The sequence below is a fragment of the Hypomesus transpacificus genome, chromosome 9 (assembly GCF_021917145.1).
Source record: "Hypomesus transpacificus isolate Combined female chromosome 9, fHypTra1, whole genome shotgun sequence".
NCBI classification, from domain to species: Eukaryota; Metazoa; Chordata; class Actinopteri; order Osmeriformes; family Osmeridae; genus Hypomesus; species Hypomesus transpacificus.
This window is the reverse complement of record NC_061068.1, coordinates 4,845,183-4,865,526: the sequence shown is the minus strand read 5'-3', so window position 1 is coordinate 4,865,526 and position 20,344 is coordinate 4,845,183. Positions and strand designations below refer to the sequence as shown.

At 48.0% G+C, this 20,344-nt stretch overlaps 1 protein-coding gene across 1 annotated transcript in view; it reads right to left on the bottom strand.

The window, feature by feature from the left end:
- Positions 1 to 49: 49 nt before the first annotated feature.
- Positions 50 to 20,344, bottom strand: part of ptprga (protein tyrosine phosphatase receptor type Ga) — a 144,897-nt gene continuing 124,602 nt past the window's right edge. The window contains exons 9-26 of the mRNA XM_047026615.1: positions 19,161 to 19,299; positions 17,214 to 17,252; positions 16,005 to 16,096; positions 13,003 to 13,094; positions 10,082 to 10,178; positions 9,621 to 9,703; positions 9,294 to 9,428; positions 8,985 to 9,119; positions 8,597 to 8,769; positions 7,605 to 7,740; positions 6,980 to 7,126; positions 5,841 to 5,934; positions 5,442 to 5,518; positions 4,880 to 5,008; positions 4,305 to 4,451; positions 4,020 to 4,162; positions 2,692 to 2,827; positions 50 to 2,582 (exon numbers count right to left, since the gene is read on the bottom strand). Coding sequence (XP_046882571.1) covers positions 2,433 to 2,582; positions 2,692 to 2,827; positions 4,020 to 4,162; positions 4,305 to 4,451; positions 4,880 to 5,008; positions 5,442 to 5,518; positions 5,841 to 5,934; positions 6,980 to 7,126; positions 7,605 to 7,740; positions 8,597 to 8,769; positions 8,985 to 9,119; positions 9,294 to 9,428; positions 9,621 to 9,703; positions 10,082 to 10,178; positions 13,003 to 13,094; positions 16,005 to 16,096; positions 17,214 to 17,252; positions 19,161 to 19,299 — 2,144 coding nt within the window. The 3' untranslated portion in view covers positions 50 to 2,432. The remainder of the gene's footprint in view (positions 2,583 to 2,691; positions 2,828 to 4,019; positions 4,163 to 4,304; positions 4,452 to 4,879; positions 5,009 to 5,441; positions 5,519 to 5,840; positions 5,935 to 6,979; positions 7,127 to 7,604; positions 7,741 to 8,596; positions 8,770 to 8,984; positions 9,120 to 9,293; positions 9,429 to 9,620; positions 9,704 to 10,081; positions 10,179 to 13,002; positions 13,095 to 16,004; positions 16,097 to 17,213; positions 17,253 to 19,160; positions 19,300 to 20,344) is intronic.

Sequence of the window (20,344 nt, the reverse complement as noted above, 5' to 3'; positions counted from 1 at the left end):
TTTGGAAAAATATACTAGCGTGGTATTGGTGACTCGGCTTTCAACAAAGTACATCAAAACTCATATTTTATTTATGTATAGCAATACAATGTACATATTAAATAACACTATAGAATGCTTTGATATAGCTTTTGACAAAACAAAACGTTTTCCTTTTTTTCTTATTTCAGGTTAAAAAAAGGAAGCAACAGCCACCTGTCCAAAATGGGTAAATGGATGAAATTATTCAGTGACTTACTGAGAGCTATTCTATTGCACACTTGACAACAGAATCATATCTCAAAAAGGGAAAACAAGGAAAGTAAGAAAATAACAATAATATCACAATCACTGCCTGAAAGATAATTGAAGGGGTGGATTTGTATGGAAATGTGATGAGAGCCACAATCTCAATGCACACAAACTTGGTTTCACCACTAAAGCAATGCAATTACATAAATGAAATTAGAGGAAAAAAAAAGTAGCTTCATATGAAAATATAAAATTCTATGATTATATACCATAGATACAAAGTTTCCAGGTAATGGCTGATCAAGGTAGCAAATCATATGTACAATTGTATTTGTGTGTATATAAATCAAAATGTTGAGTGAGGTTCGTAAATGGGATCGCTCAGGAATATGAAGGCTGAGTTCAATACATCAACATGAACTAGCTGAAGAAAACAATTTTTTTACCCCAAATGTTGGAGAGTTTTAACATAGTATGTGCCCCTCGAAAGGACATGGCTGGAATTTTTTTTTACGATGTTGGCGCAAACCCCTTACTTCCGGAAACCTTGATATTTAAAATACTTCTTTGTGTCTTTCACTTCAACAGAAAACTGGATACCATACAATCGCAGAAACACTTCCAAATTGACATGCCAGCTGACAAGAGCAGTGGTGATGCAAAGTTAGTAAAAGTTGCCCCCAGAAAGAAAAGAAAACCTCCATCTGGCACCAACTCTCTCCTATTTATCTTTACAGAAGTTAGTTCAAGTCTTTGGTAAACATTACAAATCATATCCCCACTGCTTAGTTGTCATAACTGAACTTTAATAATATGTTCTAATAGCCATGGCATTGTGCTGTCTTAAGAATTCACATTTTCTTTCAAATGCAAATCCCAGGTGGTCTCCCTTTCATTCAGTTTGAATCAGGATGTATCGGTAATTATAAAAATGATAATGTCCTGAAATTGTAATGTTGTGGAGAGGGAACAACTAAAGTCTGGCAAATGACAGTAAATGTACAGCGCTCTAGGACCCCAAAACCACAGTAAGTCTGTCCTTGCTTAGGCCACAAAATTCCAATCTAACTTCCTTTAGAGCAAAACCTTACAAAAGTCATACAATCATATCACATACAGTACACACAGCCACACACGCACACATGCGCACACACACACATTTCAGCAACAGTGAGGAATATAAAATATATACACAAGGCCTTGTGACACGTGAGCACACCAATTCTAGAATGTCCAAGTGAACTTAAAGACTGTGTCAGATGTAGACAATGGGCACCCCCTTCTTAGTTGTGTTTTCATGTCTTTGTGTGGTTTTGAATGATTAGCAGCACAAGAAGAAACAACAAGAGAACAAAAGAGAGGTACAAAGCAAAAACAGATACGGGCATGACAGTCTGTGGGTCACCTGACAGGGTCAGCTGACAGGGTCACCTGTTGAATACATTTTTGTGTGGAAATCAACTGGCCTCAGGCAGGTCATGACAAAGGACATCTACAAAATCACAAAGTTATAATGATAAGGATATATTCATATATGTATACATATACTTTCATATATTAAAAAGCATAATATAAATCATACAAAGAAATAAAAAGTTCACAGTAGCAGTAATGATACCACCTTCAATATTCATATATGAGTTGAAATTGCTAATAAGACTTGTAATGATAAATGGTGTGATATTAAAGAAAGAGAAGGAAGAAATTAAATGCCCCTACAAATGAGTTTTCAGCAAATTAGTGGTAGTAATGTGTATGCAGTAAAGGTGGCCTGTAGAGGGCATACAGAACCATGTTTGTTTTCATAAAAGCAGTTGGATACGAGGACTTTGCTATATTATGGAATGTTCAAATCAGAGTTTGAGTGTAGGAGAAGGAGGTTGATCAGCTTTGTATAGGCAGTAACACTGACATGATATAGTGCAAACAAGGAAAAGACAGAAGTGTTTTTCATTGTTGTGAACTCAAAAATCCAGGTGCAAACGTTCAGTAGGATAACATTAAGACATAAAATGGCGAAAAAATAAATATCAAAAACTTTTTATCAGTGTAAAAAAGTAATCAGGTTATTCGTTTAACCAAGAGTCTGGCAAAAAAGGCCTCAAAAAGTCTTGTTTTATATAGTCCTTGACGTTTTACAAAGGTAAGTGCCTCCCTCTCAGCTTGCCTTCCTGGGCTCTTGGGGCTACCAGGAGGCTCCTTCACACCAGAGACTCCATGCTCTCGTCTGGGTCCGACTCATCTGACATGGCAGCCATAGTGCCGTTTCTGTCCATGGACATGAGGCTAGCACCATTCTCCTTGGTGCCGACGAGACTAAGCATAGCTTTATAAAGGTACTGGTACTGATCCTGTGGAAGGAGGGAGGGGAGAGAGAGAGAGAAAGAATAAATCACCACGTTTCACCAGAGATATTCACACGTTTCACCGCCAACAGCCTTGAAATAATCCCACTCTCACCAGGTCAGTGAAGACACCAGGCCTCATGAGGTTGATCATCTTGGCCACCTGATAGACGTCCACGGCCCCCTCGCTCTCCAGCTGCTGAGACAGGGTGGTGAGGGCACACAGAGTCCCCGCCGACACGGCCCCGTACCTGCACAACCACACACACAGCGGGTCACTACATGTTGTCATTTAGCACACGCTCTTATCCAGAGCGACTTACAGTAAGTACAGGGACATTCTCCCCGAGGCAAGTAGGGTGAGGCGCCTTGCCCAAGGACACAACGTCATTTTGCACAGCCTGAGAATCGTACCGGCAACCTTCTGATTTATAGCCCGATTCCCTAACCGCTCAGCCATCTGACCCCCCATCTGACCATCTGACCCCCACACTAAACACTTCCCCCCCTGACTAAACACACCCCGAGACAGGAGAGAATAAACACATTCTCCGGGACTCGCTCTAACAGAGCATAGGGGGAGAACTTGTGGTCAATATACGTTTCGGGTTTCAATGGCAATGTTTGTATTTATAAAGTTCAGTGGCCATGCTCCAGCTCCTTGGCTGTCCCATTGGTCACCAAGTTGTCTATAAATGCACAATGCTCGGCTTCCCTTGACAGTGGGTCAATACAGGAGTGTAGGACCCTGGGAGAAACTGAATGTCACAATGAAGACTAAAGACAGATTAGCAAGTGAATTCAGCCAGGGATGACAGGAGAGGTTCTGCTCCTTTTAGCATGCGGATGTTCACAATGAACAGATTTCCACTGCTATTAGCAGCAATGTCAAGTGCCATAGACATGCACTGCCTAACAACCACGTCTCGTTGGCTAATGAATATGCTCAGTTAAACAACCGTCTAACTGAGACCTCTATAGGGGTGGGCTTCCATTGCAGTGTTCAGTTAACTGAATTGCTCAATTAGTCTTAACAGGGATGAGAGACAAGCAATCTTCATTATGCTAATACTTAAACCAGACTGAAGCTGTGTGGTTGGTGCTTGTGTATTGTTTCATGTTGCTGAAGTCTGTCACAACTAAAAGACGTTCATTAATCTTAATTGGACCATATTTCCAGTACCTTAGGTTGTTGCAAGTTTGACTGTCAAAATATTGAGCATGTTATCCTCTTACCTGTGTGTGTGTGTGTGAGTATATGTGTGTGAGTAAAAGAGATAGCTTAACTTAAGAAAGCTTTAATAGACAATTGTCTATTTTGTCATGTCTCTATTACAATCTACAATTCATTTCATGATTGAAGCCTAAGCGATGAGATATCAGGGGAGAACACCCACTGGGCCACAAGTATCCAGGTGGACTGAGACAGTAAGTGTCACTCACTCGTCGTGCACTATGGTAGGTCCATCTCTGGTGAGGGCTTCCTCTTTGATGACGTTGATGAGCTCAAAGGTGCTGCTCATGGGAGCATCAGGGTTGGGCCACTTGGGACACTGGAAATGACGAACCTCCAACACGTAGTCATCCTGAGAGAGAGGGAGCGAGAGAGGAAAAAAATGAATCCAATGCATATTTGAAGTACATAATGACTTCAAATCGCCTACGCACAGCGCGTTCTTGGCTCCTGTAGGCATGCACATACTGGTAGTCCAAACCCTTCACACCAACCTGGGTGGCCTCCAGGATGAAGTCGTGGATGATGATCTGCTCCTCGTTGGAGAGACACAGTCTGTCTTTACTGATGAGGGTTACGGTGAAGGCCTCACAGTTCATGGCCTCCTCTCGACTAGGCCAGTACACAAACTCATCCTCCGCCTAGAGATGGAGGGATGTCAATCAGATGAGAGGAGGTAGATGAGAGGATAGATGAGGCAAGACGACACGTCATCTAGTCTATTTTTGAAGCAGCGTCACACAGTTTACACGAAGCAAAGCACCCACGCTCACTACAACATCAAACTGTGAAAGGGACTGGGGTATCACTGGTAATTGGTAATCGCTATGGGAAATCACAGATGGACTAAAAAAAACCCTGAAAGTGATGAGAGAGGAGGAGATGGTGACTGCCACAGCTGCCTGTCTCTCGCCCAAATAGTGCTTTCTATTTAAGTCTTGGGCCAAGGATAGGAAACGTTAAACTTAGTGTTACAGCAGGCCTGTGAAGGATCATAATAAATGTGTGCCTGTGGGTGTGCGTCTGTAAGTGTGCATTTGAGTATACTGTGTGTGTGTGTGTTACCCACCAGTCCCTGGTTGTCAGGCAGCATGATAATGATCTGGGCGTTGTGGTCCCAGATCATCCTCCAGAAGTCCTTGGTCGTGTGAGGCAAAGGATGCTGGGTAATGATGAACTCGTTGCTCCTGTAGTAGCCCTGTGAAGTTGCAATAGAGTCCATAGATTCAAGCAAGGGCCATGATATTGTTACAGAGGAAAATAAGTGAGAAACAATCCAACGTCCCTCTCAACACAAGACCATGCTCGTCTGGATTGTTCCAAGCTAAAGATAATGTTTGGATTCTCAAGCAAGTGCCAAGCCCTTCAGCGTTCTTAAAGTAGACTGAAGAGTGTGCAATGGTTTGTTTAGAATAGATGAATACAATTAGTTAAAATTAAATTTAAATTAAAACCTAATGCAATAACCACAAAAACAGAATAATCAACACATTCAGCAGATACAGAAAGCTCTGTACCATACTATAACACTACATTGTTATCGCGGCTACTGTTGGGTAAACTGGTGCGCCGGGCAGTGAGGCCCTGGGACAACAGAGAATGACTGACAGCGGGACAGAGTGGCGGCTCACCATTATGTAAGAAGCATTGATGTAATCGGTGCCTTTCATGCCAGGCAAAGGTGCCAGCCCAACCCTCGCTCTCTCCGCTGTCGAGAGGAACACAGAGAAGACGGGGGATGGGTGTTGAGTCAGAAGAGAGCCAATCACAGTTGAGACGCACGTTAGCATAGGCTGACAAAGACGCATAAAGTGACATTTCGGAACTCAACCAGGTGGCCTGAGAATGTTAGTGTTGGAGAATGATTATAAACACTATGTTACGAAATAACAGTGGATGAATGACTAAGGTGGACCATGGTAAGCAAGAGATTGGCCACTGTCTAGACGTATGTGATCGTTGGTGCTTATATGAGGCTGGCTGGTGTTATGACAAAGTGATGTAGGTGAGCTGTCCAAACTAGCACTCACAGGGCACCACAGACGAGTTGCGGTTCTTCTCCTTGTTGCAGTCCTTCTGGGCGCTGAAGCACTCCACAAACCTGGAGTTGCACTGGGTCACCAACTGTGTACAGGGAGAGATGGATGTTACAAAGCCATGACAACTCATATATTGCTCTCATCAGCTAAGAAAACCATCCCAAATTCATCAAGATACTGTGCGTATGTGGACCATTGGAATACAATCAACAAGATATTTGACCACACCCTTCAGTACAAACACTAAAACAGGCCTGATATTTTCTGGAACTAAAAGAGAATTTCAAAGACTAGAAAGAAAAAGTATAGCAAAGTTAACATAATTAAAAGAAAAGTGGTCAATGTATGAAGATTACACCTTACACACAAAATGAATAAAGTTCATATAAAAAAATGAATAAAAAAAAGAGGTTCCAATCAATATACTATTGTAACTCATAAATGGCATTACGGAGAAACAAAAGAAATACTCTTCCACCCAAAATTATTAACTTTAAATCCCGTCTTGGAGTCTAATTGCATTAAAATCACAATGGCAGCCATTGTTTTGCAGGAGCAGACTCAATCTACCTCAACTTTGGGCCTAATGACGCAGTCAGCGTGATAGAATAATAAGAGACACACAATCCCTCCCTGTCGTCGAACCCCCGACGCCAACCCAGACCCCCCGCCGTGATTGGAGGACACGTCGCTGTGGCAACAGGCAAAAGTGAGTGGCATGGTTAAAGGCAGCCCTGGGAAGAGAAGTACTCTTCTACTAAATTAATTTCTATTCTAATTACACTTCTCTTCCTCTGCTGGGCCCCAAGGAGATGAATGGAGACTTTGTGGACAAGAGGGACTTCTAGGAGGAGAGGAGTTAAAAAGAGATATAACCCTGAGGTCTCTTCTGGCAGAAAAACAAGGAGACAAGGAACAGGGGAGGAGGAGAGGAGGAGGAGAGGAGAGAGAAGGGCAGATGGGAGAGAGGGAAGTGGAATGCTGCAGGAGAACAGAGGAAAAGAGAGGGAAAAGCAGGGAGTGGGGCGGAGCTACAGATCCAGATCCAGAGCTAAGATGGAAGGAGGCTGTACTGTGAGTGTGTGGAACTGGAGAGCAACAGTCTTCCAGCGTTAGAGAGCCGCCCTGACCTTGAACTGCTTCTCTAGACGCGTCCGGCCTCCGAGGCCTGGCGTGAGGATGCTGTTGACGTAGCTGTGGAGCTGGCCGCCCGCCACCTCCGTCTCCCGGCCCATGGTGGCCTCCATCAACGCATCGTGGATGAAGATGTACTGCTCCTGCAAGCCAACCAACACGGAGGTCAGACATACAGCTCCGGTCCAAGACACAGCAGTGACACACCGATAGAAACACACACAGACAAAACTATGTCTATTAAAAAAACCTTTACCGGGTGCATATTGAAAATATGTGCCATTTTAAAAGAAGGGAATGATGAACAATGCAGATTTTGGTGAAGGCCCACACTGGTGGTGTGACGAATGAAGCCTTTACTTTATTTACAAAGAGGGAGGGATTTAACAGGTTCAAACACAGCTGCAGAAGCCAGATAAGGCATTTGGAAGCAAGCATACACTCTACACTCAGGGGAGCAGCTCTGAAGAAATGCTTTGTTTGACTTCAATCACAGTACCTTCAAATGACAATGTGAATGCTGGAGTCTGAAGAGGAAATATTATTTGATGTTTCTCTTAGATGACGGGAGAAATTCCCCAAAACAAAGTCCCTCACAAACACACCCAGATCACGACGTACCTCAGTCTGGACCAGGTAGTTCCGCTGCGTCCGGATGTGTTTGAGGAACCCCAAGACGTTAACTGTGCTCTTGTCCTGTATCTGCTGCAGCATGCTGTCAATGACAATGTACGTCCCTGTACGACCAACACCAGCACTGCAGAAAGAACACACACACACGCCAAAGCCCCAATTAATACACCGAAACCACAAACCGGTGACACGTCGATCCTTGAAGACCAGAACAGAGACACCTTCTCGAACACGATCTAATGTCTACAGAAAAGGTCACAGGAGTTAAGTCTCTTTACAAAAGCAGCTTGTGACCCCTAGCTTCGACCGCCCTGCCGTCTCCCCTCTCCTCATTTCAAGGCTCCCTGCATGCGGGCTCAGGTAATGAGAGGAGAGGAAGTGGAGAGGCTTATTAAGGAAACGTGTGGAGGTCGAGCAGAGCACAGGCAGGTCCACAGCACCGACCATGATAGCAAGGGATCAACCCGGGTCATGAGTACTGTAATGAGGGATGCTGGACGAAATGTGGATCAGGAGAAGGTTGCTTTAGAGTGTGTGTGCGTGTTCTAAGGATTCTGGTCTGAGATGCCATAATGAGCTAAATGTGTGTGTGTGTGTGAGAGAGGAGCGGTGTGTGTGTGGTCAGATCTGTGGAGTCTCATTACAGGGTGGGTGGTGTGTGTGCCAGGCTGGCAGTGCAGTATAATTGAGTGTGTAGACACAGCGGGCCCGCCCTGTGAAAGGTCGTTATCTAACAGTGCGGGACACATGACATTAGAGACCATTACTCTCATTATCCAGGGAGGAACTTTCACTGGACAATTACAGCCCATTTCCCAGCCTGCACTGCTGTAAAAGTGCCTACTATAGAGTACACTCTACAGCACAGCCGTACTGATAATACAAGAACATGTTCAATATGGCTTGTCAAATACTACAGTAGTGGCCTGACTGAGGCCCCACCTAGAACATGCACCAGGGGAGCTTTGAGTCGTGGCTACCTGCAGTGGACCAGCATGGGCCCCATGTCGGGGGTCTGGGCGGCGGACGACCTGCGCACGAAGGTGAGGACGGGCAGGGTGTACTCTGGGACCCCCATGTCAGGCCACTGGGTGTAGTGGTACTGGACCACCGTCCGCTCGCTCTGACGGCCCTTAGGGTGCCCCTTCTGCCCCTGCAGGAGGGGGGGGGGAGGAGGAGGAGGAGAGGATGTGAGAAGGGGGAGAAGGGGGTGTTTACAGGTAGTTGAGAAGTGGGTTGAAGGAGGAGGTAACATTTGTGGGAGAAAAGTAGATATAGATAGAAAATATGTGATGATAGATTACAGGTTGTATCATAACGTGCAGCGTACACTGACAGACGACATCACTTCTGGAATAAAAACGTCACCTTTTTTACTTTCGTGTTGCGCACGGTGAATCGTCGTTGCGTGTAGCAGGCATGCACTTTGGTGGTCTTGAGCGTCACCACAATGTTTCCGTACTCCTCGCTGTTTTCTGTGGGCCAGTACTGGTCACATTTCCTCTGCGGGGGCACAAACAGACAAGCGCACGCACACACGCTCAGCACCTAAGGAACCCAGGAGAACCAGATCTGCTGGATCTCTATCTCTTTCAATCTATCTGCAAGCGTGAGAGGGCGTGCGTGAGAGATTGTGTGTGTATGTGTGTGTGTGCGTAGTGGGGAGGAGGAACCCACCCTGCCCTTCTCCACCAGGTTGGTGATCATGACGATGACACCAGTGTTCTGCTCCCACACCATCCTCCAGAAGTCCTCGAACGTGGACTTGAGTGGTCCCTGGGCCGCGATGTAGGCCTTGGGCTTGTTGTAGCCCTGTTGAGCACAGAGACGTGAGCCCAGATTAAACCACTTCCTCTCCATACGGCCACACAAAAACACACACACACACTAACACTGACACACATACACAGGCCTCCACACAAACCCACATACACCCACGTAAACACACACACATGTAAACACTGACAGATGGCCTTAAGTCATTTGCCACGCTTCAAAACTCACATCCACGTAATTGGCGTTGATGTAGTCACTGTGCTTGGAGTCCTTCCCAGCAAGAGGCCGCAGCTTAACACGACTGTGGTCATCTGGGAAACAGGCAGGGAGACGTTCAGGGTGTGTGTGTGTGTGTGCACCTGTGCAGGTGTCGGAGCATGCGTTTGTCAGTGAGCGTGCGCACGCGTTTGAGAGCGTGCCCGTGTACCTTGCTGAGTGTCAGAGCATGCGTTTGTCAGCGAGCGTGTGCACGTGTGAGTGAGCGTGTGTGTGTGTGTGTCACATCAGAAGCCAGCGAGCGTGTGCGCGTATGAGTGAGCGTGTGTGTGTCACATCAGAAGCCAGCGAGCGGTGTGCGGTGACAGCGGAGCCATGTCAGGCAGGACCCGGGTGACATGATGCGCCGGCTCGGCACAGTGACAGCCTGTCAGCGTGGCGTGCGTGAGGTGGCGGCACACAGGAGCACTCACAGGCCATGATGTTGATGTATCTGTTCTTGTGCTTGTTGTCGGGGTGATTGGAATGCTCCGACGTGATCTTCATGTCCGCCGTGCATCGCTGCACTTCCTGTTGAGGAGACACACAGCAGGAGAGGAACACGAAGGACATGTCACTCATGAACGCATTCAGGAAATACGCCAGCGTGTTTGTCACGTGTCGGAATGCCCGGTGCGTGTGAGAGCGGATGTGTGCGTGCGAGACAGCAAGCGCGTGGCTGTGTGTGTGTAAGCGAGTGCGTTCCTGCGTGTGTGTGTGTGTGTGTGTGAGAGAGAGCGGTTACATCCGTGTGTGTGTGTGTGTGAAAGACCAAGTGAGTGCATAGTGTGTGTGTGTGTGTCTGTGTGTGTGTGTACGGTCTCATGCCAGAGGGTCTCCTGGCCCAGAGGGCAGGATGAAGAGAGGACATCCCTCCACTGCCAGCTGCCTGAGGTCCATCCTGTCTGCATCCTCCAGCCCACAGAACAGCTGTGCTTCTCCCCCTCTCCCCTCCCCCTCTCCCCCCCTTCTCCCTCTTTAGCTAGACCTCTCCTTTCAAGTGGGAATGTCACGCTCTCCTCCGTGGCACTGTCACATCCCCAATCACGCTAGTCTCCCTGAGGTCAGCGTCACTCATTTAACTCGTATTAGTCACACCAACTCTCTGAAGCTTCATCGACTTTGAAAGCAAACGCAGCAGAACACTGTCCATACTCTGGAGTACAACAGTACTTTGTGAAAGTAGATCAGGCGTTTACTGAACGTACCTCAGTGTATAGATTATTATAAAGCGTCTTCACGTAAATAATGTAATAACAAGCTTGCTTTTGCACGCTGCTACAACCGGAGCATATGTTGCCAGCATCTCATTATAACAAACCACAGCAACTGTTGGTTTATGTAGCAGCATGAAAGGGAAGTGATCCAGCTCCCAATTTGGCATTAACCCCCCAGTCATTTCCTATAAAGATTTACAGGTTGACAGGCTCTTGAGACCAACTGGAATAGTGACTTATTCTGGGCACACTGGGGCCACCCCTGCGGGTGGATATTGGGAGGGTGTGTGTGGAGGTTGGGAGGGTGTGTGTGGAGGTTGGGAGGGTGTGTGTGGATGTTGGGAGGGTGTGTGTGGAGGTTGGGAGGGTGTGTGTGGAGGTTGGGAGGGTGTGTGTGGAGGTTGGGAGGGTGTGTGTGGAGGTAGGGTGTGTGTGGAGGTTGGGAGGGTGTGTGTGGAGGTTGGGAGGGTGTGTGTGGAGGTTGGGAGGGTGTGTGTGGAGGTTGGGAGGGTGAGGACAGGGCCTGGGAGGTGCTGTTGTTGCCAGAGCGGTATTATGTCCAGCATTATGTCTCAGGGACCCCTATGTGACACCCCGGGTGAGGGGCTGTGGTGGACAGAATAGGTGTGGTGGTTGAAAAGCCTCCATAATCCCGTTACCCTGGCTAACCTGCCAGAGCAGTGTGCGTGAAGCTCCCTGAATGTGTTCCCTGCCTTCTCCCTTACAGCAGTTTTCATATAACATAACCGAGAAACAATGTTTTATTTACTGGGCTCTGAATGAGTGCACATCGCCCACCAGTGTGCCAGGTTCAATCAATCATTACCTATAAAAAATAGACAGAACTTGAGAATGTCTCTCAGACCCTCCATCTGTATGCGCTGGCTGTTCTTAGCGGTCTTCGCCCCTTCACATACCCTGCCTGTTCACAACACCAAGCAACCGTCCTAGCCAAACCCATCACCCAGCCTCCCTCCCTCCCCCTCTCCCCTCTGCTCTCTTTCTGCACCCTACCCACGCTGGTGTGGGGCCAGGCTGGACAAAACCCTAGTGAAGGCTCCAGGGGATCTCCAGCCAAGAGGGACTGCGCTCCACTGCCTTCCCCCACCCTGTTGTCCCCATTCTGGGCAGGCATAAAGAGCAGGGGCGGGGGCATGCAAGGCCTTTCCATGGGGAGGGAAGAGGGGCCCCCTAAACCCACTTCCCAATGTCCATCAAGCTGCCCTTTGAACAATGAAGCAGGGTTAGACTGTGTGTGTATGTGTTGTGCTCCATCTTTATGAGGGAACTCATTAATAGGACACAGCAGATAACAGTACCCCCAGTAGCTGCTGCTGCCCCCCCCCCCACCCCCCCCCCCCACACACACACCTCTTTCAGTGGGGCAAGGGTTACTAGGCAATTCGGGAGACGTTTTCCAAGGGAAGGAACAATTGTTGTGACAGAATCTGGTGCAGGAGAGAGGGGGCAGGCAGCTCCAGAGAGACAGCAGCACATTCGACACGGTGGGTCTGCAGCTCACAGACCCAATTCCTCCCGTAAACTCGCTCATTAGGTTTCTCCCCTAGACCTGTCCCTCTGAGGGCTGAGGCTCAGTTGAAACGGTGAAACATCAAACCCACTGCTCCGCCTCAGGGCTTTCAGTCAGACTCACAGAGATATGTGGTGATCAATAGCAACGCCTTCAGCTGCTTGTTTTACATATACACAGGTACTGAGCTATGGACAGGTGGGGCTAATATTTATAAATATTCAACAGAATGTGTGGGCGCGGTGTGTATGTGGGTAAGTGTGTGCGTGGGTGGAAATGTTTGAGAAAAGTGTGTTGTGTCAGTGTGTCAGTGAGAGACAGAGATATGTTCTCTCCCGTCTACTCTGCGTTGCCAGGAGCAGTCTAAACTAGTCTACATCAGCAAAAAGGCCTCTCCCACCACATCTGCTCTAGGCCATTAACTGAACTATAGAAACCCTAAATGGACCACATGTCTTTATGGGACACGCAAACACACACACACACACACTCTCTCTCACACCCATCATCCATCACACCTTTCACTCGAATCCACAGTTGGCCCGTTATTAACACTTGGGCGGTGTGACATCATAGAACAGAGTGGTGAGTCAGAACATTCTCTTACCTCAAAGTCCCCCGAGAAGCCGTGTTGGTTGTTCGAATACAGCTCTGAGATGTGCTTGATGAACTGTTTGACTGGGATGGCGTCCATGTCGTCTGTAAGGAAAGCACAGCAACCACAGACAGACAGTCAGACAGACAGACAGACAGTCAGACACATTCTGGAAGAGTACAAGGGAACTGTTAAATGAACACTTCTTTCATCTTTTTTTTATTCAATCAAAAACTCTTTCTTCAAAGAACAATGGGTAGAGATTAACACAACGCAGACAGAGAGAATAGGGAGATTTGTATTCAAATCAAAAAGGCTTAGGGATCTGAACCGTCTGGCCCCCAAGACTCGTAAAATCTTTAATATTTCTCCCATACAAAGATAGGTCTTATTCATGTGCTTCAGCTGATGTTCCCTATATTACAGGTGGTCTGGGTTCACAGCTTTCATTGCCACCACAGGCTGTGAACGATTCAAACTCAATCTGCTCATGCTCATCCATTTTCTCACCAAAAAGAGGGAAAAATAGCAGGGGAGATTTTATTATCAGCTTTCTTATGATAATGGTGTTTGTGGTAATGGAGAAATATGAATCGGGTCTTTGTTAATGTTCTGTCTTAACAGTGCCTGTAGGAGTCCTGCTAAACGCTCACTTAGTGAGATGGTTAAATGGTCCATCTGAAGACTGAGGATGTATTTTTCAAAAAAGAAAACTTACATGTGCACACACAATACACATGTACAGGCACCACAAATACACACACACACACACACGCACGCACACACACATCCATCTGCAGCCAACAAAAGAAACCTGAAAACAACAACCTAGTCACGGATACTGTACTTGTGACATTTGATATGAAATGTTAACTTAATCTTCGACTAAAAAACGGATAAATAACTTTACCTCCCTCCATGCTTTCCCCATAAAAAATGAACACTCACACATACTGAGATATGCATATTTATGCAAATACCACAAATCCTCTCCTTAACTGTAAACACCGTTTAGAGAGGATAAAAAGAAGGTTACAGATATCAAAAGCAGTCTCATGTAAAATGGATCAGGACTAAATGAGGAAAAAACGCTGTCTCGAGACAAGATAATAGGACGTTCCAGACGGCCAGTGTAAGCGGTGTGTGTGAAGCTCTAACGTGTCCTCAGAGGGAGGTCTGAAAGAGGCTTAGGTTAGGGAGGTGGGGGCGTTAAGTGTGCCTGGCAGTCGAGACAGTTAGCGCCGCTAACAGCAGGTCAGTCATTATGATCCTATAAGACTACAGTGGTCCTCTCGTCACGGTCCTCCTCTTCCACACTGCTCCCTGCTCCCTGGCCACAACACGGGGTCTGCTGCTCCGGCATCCCAGCCCAAACTCCTATCCTGCCTCCCGCTGTCACACCGCACGGTCTGACGACACTATCTGCAGCGACCCATACTGTCTCTTCACTAAGCAACAGAACTTTGAGTGTCAGTAAACACAAACACACTTCCAAAGTTCATCTCAGCATTCAAGGCTGCTTTTAAACAACACATGGAATCATTCTTTTTGGAGAGAAACTAACTGGGCAACGTGTGAAGGACACTGAAGGCCGATTGCCAGCCCAGTGTGAATCAGTCCCAGTGACGGTGAGGTCTGATAGGACAGTTCTGTCGATGATGCATTTCCTGTGATTGAGTCAGACACAGACAGGCTTAACCCAGCCTTAACAGCCCTCTTTTCATCCGTCATTTCACTGGACATAAGTATGACTGTTTACCTCACACCTCAGCGCTCATTAACTTTCTCTACGTGTCAAAATGAAACTCCAACCTATTCTCTGTCACAATGACTGAAAGAGCTAAACACTCATTTCTTACAAACTCTCAGATGCCATGTTTCTGCTAATTATTTTCCAAAACTTTGGAACTGGTATTCAAGCCCGCAAAAAAAGAAAAGAAGTCTTTCTTTTCCAGAAGGAAGAGAAACTGTCTTTGACTCATTTTTACTGCTCCTTGTGTGCCATGCTGAGCTGTGCCATGCCTGCCTGGCACCAGCTTATAAAGGGTTAGGGGTAGGGGTAGGGTTAGGGGTAGGGTTAGGGTTTGCCAGCTTATATAGGTAGGCATATTAGCCACAGCTCGATGTGCTGTGGACATTGTCCATTGTGATAGGCAGTCCAAACTGTTTTGAAAGCTCAAGGCAGGATCTTGGAACTAAAGGACTATGTTGGGCATGCAAGACGGGATCAATCTTCATGCCTCTCAGGAGTGTGTGTGTTGTGAGTGTGTATGTGTGTGAGTGTGTGTGTTGTGAGTTTTTTTGTGTTGTATGTCAACGCCAGGCAAAACAAAACCAGCTGAGGTCTAGCACATCTATTGGAAACACTGATTTCACACTCACCAACACACACACACACAAAAACACATGTGCGTGTGCACACACACACCTCACCTGTGGCTACTGGCATCCTCAAGATATCAGAAAAAATGCATTCATTGCACTGTACAGTACATCTGCACAGTATTAATATTACATACCAAACACAGCTTATCAACCATCTGTTTGCTGTCAAGACCCAACACATTCCCCTTCAAATCTTCACATCAAAACTTGAAGTAAAATCCGAGGTATGTCTTCTTCCTTCTCAGGATGTGTCTATTTACTGCAATCAAAATCCATGATCTGTTATCACCTTTCAGTAAATCAATCCACGTGTCAGTCTCAACTCTAAGAGTGAGAATGATGACAGATGATGACAATCTCTGCGGTGTGCCATATGGGTGGTTGCACCCATGAGTTTCACCCTCATGTGACATGTGTCTGCTGACATGGGAGTGTGTGTAGGGAGAGTTGTGTGTACACACTGTGCATTATTAATGCTAATAGGACTCCTCTGCAACCAGAGAAGGGCAAGCCAGAGGGCCCCTCCCTCATGACCCCTGACCTCTGTGTAAGAATAATCCTGAACGGTGACCACCTACCCAGCACAGGCCGCACGTCGTTCATGAAAGCTACTGACTGGTGTCGTTTACCTGGAATAGGGATGACTGGAATGCTCTCATTGGGCACCACTCTGGGCGAATTACTGTCCTCCACGTAGAAATGAGCTGTCTGGAAACACCTCCTGAGAGAGAGAGACAGAGACAGAGAGAGAGAGAGACAGAGACAGAGAGAGAGAGAGAGAGAGAGAGAGAGAGAGAGAGAGAGACAGAGAGAGAGACAGAGAGATAGAGAGAGAGAGAGAGACAGAGAGAGAGAGAGAGAGACAGAGACAGAGACAGAGAGACAGAGACAGAGAGAGACAGAGACAGAGAGACAGAGAGAGAGAGGGAGAGAGAGAGAGAGACAGGGAAGGGAGTGAGACAATATTCAGCCAAACATCAGATGAGTAAATCATGTTGGTGTTTTGTGACAGCAGATGCTACAGGTGACAATCCCTGTTAAGTACACACAGATGCCAGGGTGAGGCGTTACAGGATCAAGGCGGACTTTGAACTCCTTCAGACGCAGGATAGGAAACAGACACACACACACACACGCAAAAAGACTCACTCACTGCTCAGTCTGGGGCAGACTAAAGATTTCACATAAACATGTGACACTTAGAATCCTCCATTTTGAAAGATTGAGCGTTTAAAGCAGAGCATTGGTCTAATCCACAAGACTAGGCACACATAGCAGGCATATCTCAAAGGACGTGTGTTTGAAAAGACCGAAACGGCAAGACTAAGCAAAAAAACCTCAGGAGTTGAACACAGTCGAAGACATGCATTGCTCCATGCCTGCTTGGTCGTGTTTCACTGGTCCTTGTTGTAAAGAGATCTGAGCAGCAGCGCGCTACAGCGATTAAAGAGGCAGCATGAGGCACCTTGAGCTGCTCAGAGACTCCAGACAAACACACTCAACATGGGTCTAGGTCCACACAGAGAAGACCTACACTTCTACTGGAAGGGGGGGGGGGCAGTGAAGTTAAACAAATCAATCAGAGTAGTGAACTGCCTCTCATTCACAACCAGAAGCTATGTCCGTTTGAAGAACAGAGGTGGGTTACAGTGATAGTGTATGTTGTTTGTATGTGTATGAATGTTCCCCATACCTCTACATGCTGATTATGAGCTTGTTCAATGAGTATGTGAACGTGTACGCCAGGTAAGTAGGTAGTTACTGAACTTGTAGTTTGTTTGTTTACCTGTGTGTGTATGGTAGCAAATGCACATGGCTAGTGCGTCTTCTACTCCTACCTGTATTTGATGCAGAGCAGAGAGCAGATGCTGTTCATCCTAGAGAAGGGGAGAGAGGAGCGAAAGAGTAGAGAAGAGTAAGAACAGCCCTGGCCGGCAGCTTCTGCATGCTGCTACTAAACCAAACAGATCAACGAGGGGAGGAGGGGAGGAGGGGAGGAAGGGAGGAGGAGAGGAGGGAGGAGACAGAAGATCCTGCCCTCTCTTTCCCTATAAGGTGGCTGAGGGAGGGCTTGTTGCCCTCGGTAACAGGCTTGACTGAACCGATTTCTGACCATTCACAGGCCATGGGTAAGCTCCCTGTCCACTTTCTGCCAATGAGGTGACAGCGGGGGAGGGGATACAATGTTACATGGGGGTCAAGCCCTGGTTTTTGCTCAACGATAGGATTAGAATTACCTAACAAGGCCCCCCCCCCCCACACTCCCCCCTTTATAACCATAACACCTGCTACTGCCCCGAAGACCACACTACCTGACAGACTGTATGTGTATATGGTTTGTGTCTGGGGGAAGGTGTGTGTGTGTGTGTGTATGAATGAATGTGTGCACTCATGCGTGCGTCTCAATAGATCCTCTATAGTGACAGGTTCCCTGCGGGTATGGGGCAGTGTGTTCAGGGGTTGTCGCCATCTAACAACATCTCTGTCACACACACACTGACGCACACACACACACTAACTCCAATCAGGTTATCCAGGCAGGACATGTTAAGCTGAGCCTAGGGGCTAACCCAACCCAAACAGCCAGCTTAATCTTCCTCAGCCTGCTGCTATAATCCCAGTCCCTGCTACTGTAGAGGCTAGACCCTGACTAATCAGAGTACCTGTCAGACACGACCACTACTGTCAGGACTATATTCCTCTGATGATGAAAACTCAGGCTGGTTAAACGGATCCCAGATGGAGGGAAAAGGTTTCATGTTCCATGTGCTCCTCGCAGGCCCCCTAATGGCCACACATGTTACTGCGCGCCCTCGCTCCACCGCAAATGGAGGGCCTCGGGTGTGGTGGCGGGGTTTAGCTCTGAGGGGCAGGCTTCGGCTTCAGCAGCCCTGCACATGCTAACACCAACCATTAGGGCTTGATCTCTCCGCTGACCCGGGGTCAGTGTCCAGGGGCGACTCCATTCTCCTGGGTCAACGACCGACAAGGGGTTAATCACCTCTCCGTGGCGGGTGACCTTCGCTGGAGCCGCAGGGGGTGGGCGTGCCGAGGGAGCAGGGAGGTGATGGCTCTCTGTGGGGGCCTGCTCTCTGAAGTGAGGCTGCTGGCATTAGCGTCTGTTTAATGGCTCTGGATGGGGGCTCTATTCCCAGTGTTGTCATGGGAGTAATGAGGCTTGTGAGGTGGAACGTTTCATTCATTGCTTTTTGATATCGGCAAAAGACTGTGGACGATAAATGCGCAAGGGCCAAGAGAAACGCATGTGTTGATTTGTCAGTGTAGGTCATTGACGAGTACGCGCGCACGCGTGTGTGTGTGTGTGAGAGAGAGAGAATTGAGACAGAGAGAGATCGAAAGAAAGAGATAGAGGGATAGAGAGAGAGAGAGAGAGGCAGTATGGTAGTGTGTTTGCATGCCTTCATGTACCAGCACAGCTATTTCCTCCTCCCCCCCAGCCTCCCCCGCCTCCCATCCCCCCCGGCCCCCCACCTCCCCGGGCCCCCACCTCCCCGGGCCCCTAATCTGAAGTTGCTCTTCTCTGGTGTGGAGTCGTGAAGGGGAGCAGATGGCCCAGTGTGACCCTGGGGTGTTAGCCCACCGTGGGGCAGGGCAGAGGACGACCACAGACCACTGGTGCTGGGGAGGGCCAACACACACACACACACACACACACACACACACACAGGGAGTCCCTACAGGGAACATCCGTGCGGTAAAACCGAGGCTCATGCCTGAAGAGGAGCCAGGAGAAGAGCCAGCTAAGTGCAGCGGTGAGTACTAACCTCCAGTAGACCAGCACAGCCAGCAGCAGGATGAGGCAGAGGAGGGTGAGGGCAGACACCACCACCAGGGGGACCAGCCACTCCACACGGGCCATCCCAGCGGCACCCTGCCGGGTCATGTTGTACACCGTGGTCCTCTCTGGAGAAACGGGCAGAGACAAGGCACACAGGAAGTGGCACACACAGTGCATCCCATTTAATGAGCACCTCATTTTCACAATTAAATGTTAGTAATTACTTTTGTAATTAAATGGGTATTGAGTGGCGCTCACCACCCGGGGGAACACTAATAGCAGTAGTCGAACACTTCTTGCTAAATTGGTTTTCCAAAATTAGCCAGTGACCTACAGCGTCACATTTATAGATAGCACAACACGGCTAAATGTTGTTCTTCTCACAGCGAAACACATCAACCCCCAAATAACAACGACGAGTAACAGATTACCCGGGCGCTCCAAAAAACACACTGTCTATCTGTCTTCCTCCCAGATACACGCACAGAAAACTCAACCTGTTCTGTAAACACAGCCCATAGCTACCAACCACAGCCCTGCACTCTGCAGCCAACCATCTGTGCTCCCGCCTGCCTGCCTTCCAGCTCGACGCAGCTAAACAGACCGCCGCGCTCCGCGCTGTGTGAACACAGCCAGCGGTTCTGCCTACCTTGGCCTGCTAGTCCAGTGCTGTTCTGGGCCCCCATGTTTGCAGTCTGCTAGCGCGAGGCTACGGGCTAACCCTGGGATGCAGAGAGAGAGGCCTCCTGCTCTGCAGCGCAGTCTGCACTCTCCTCTAGCTCAGGCTTCCTCGCCCACCATGCACACACACACACACAGGCACGCACACACCATGCAGGCTGGCGCGGTGCAGCTCTCTCCCGCTCTCTCCTGCTCTCTCCCGCTCTCTCCCGTCTGCCTCACGCTAACACGAGTCCCTGCAAAAACAACGGGGCCGGGAAGTCGCATGTGTGTGTGCGCGTGTGTTGGGGGGGGGGGGACTCGGAGACATACACACACACACACACGACCGCTAACGAATGTGCACATTGGTACACACACATGCACACACCGATGCACACAGGGTCTGCATGAGTGTAGTGGCAGGGAGCTAAAAATGGAGCAGAGGGTTTTTCCCCCTGCAGCTGTGCCTGTGCTCTGAGCTCATCTCGCTAGGTCTGAAAGTAGGAC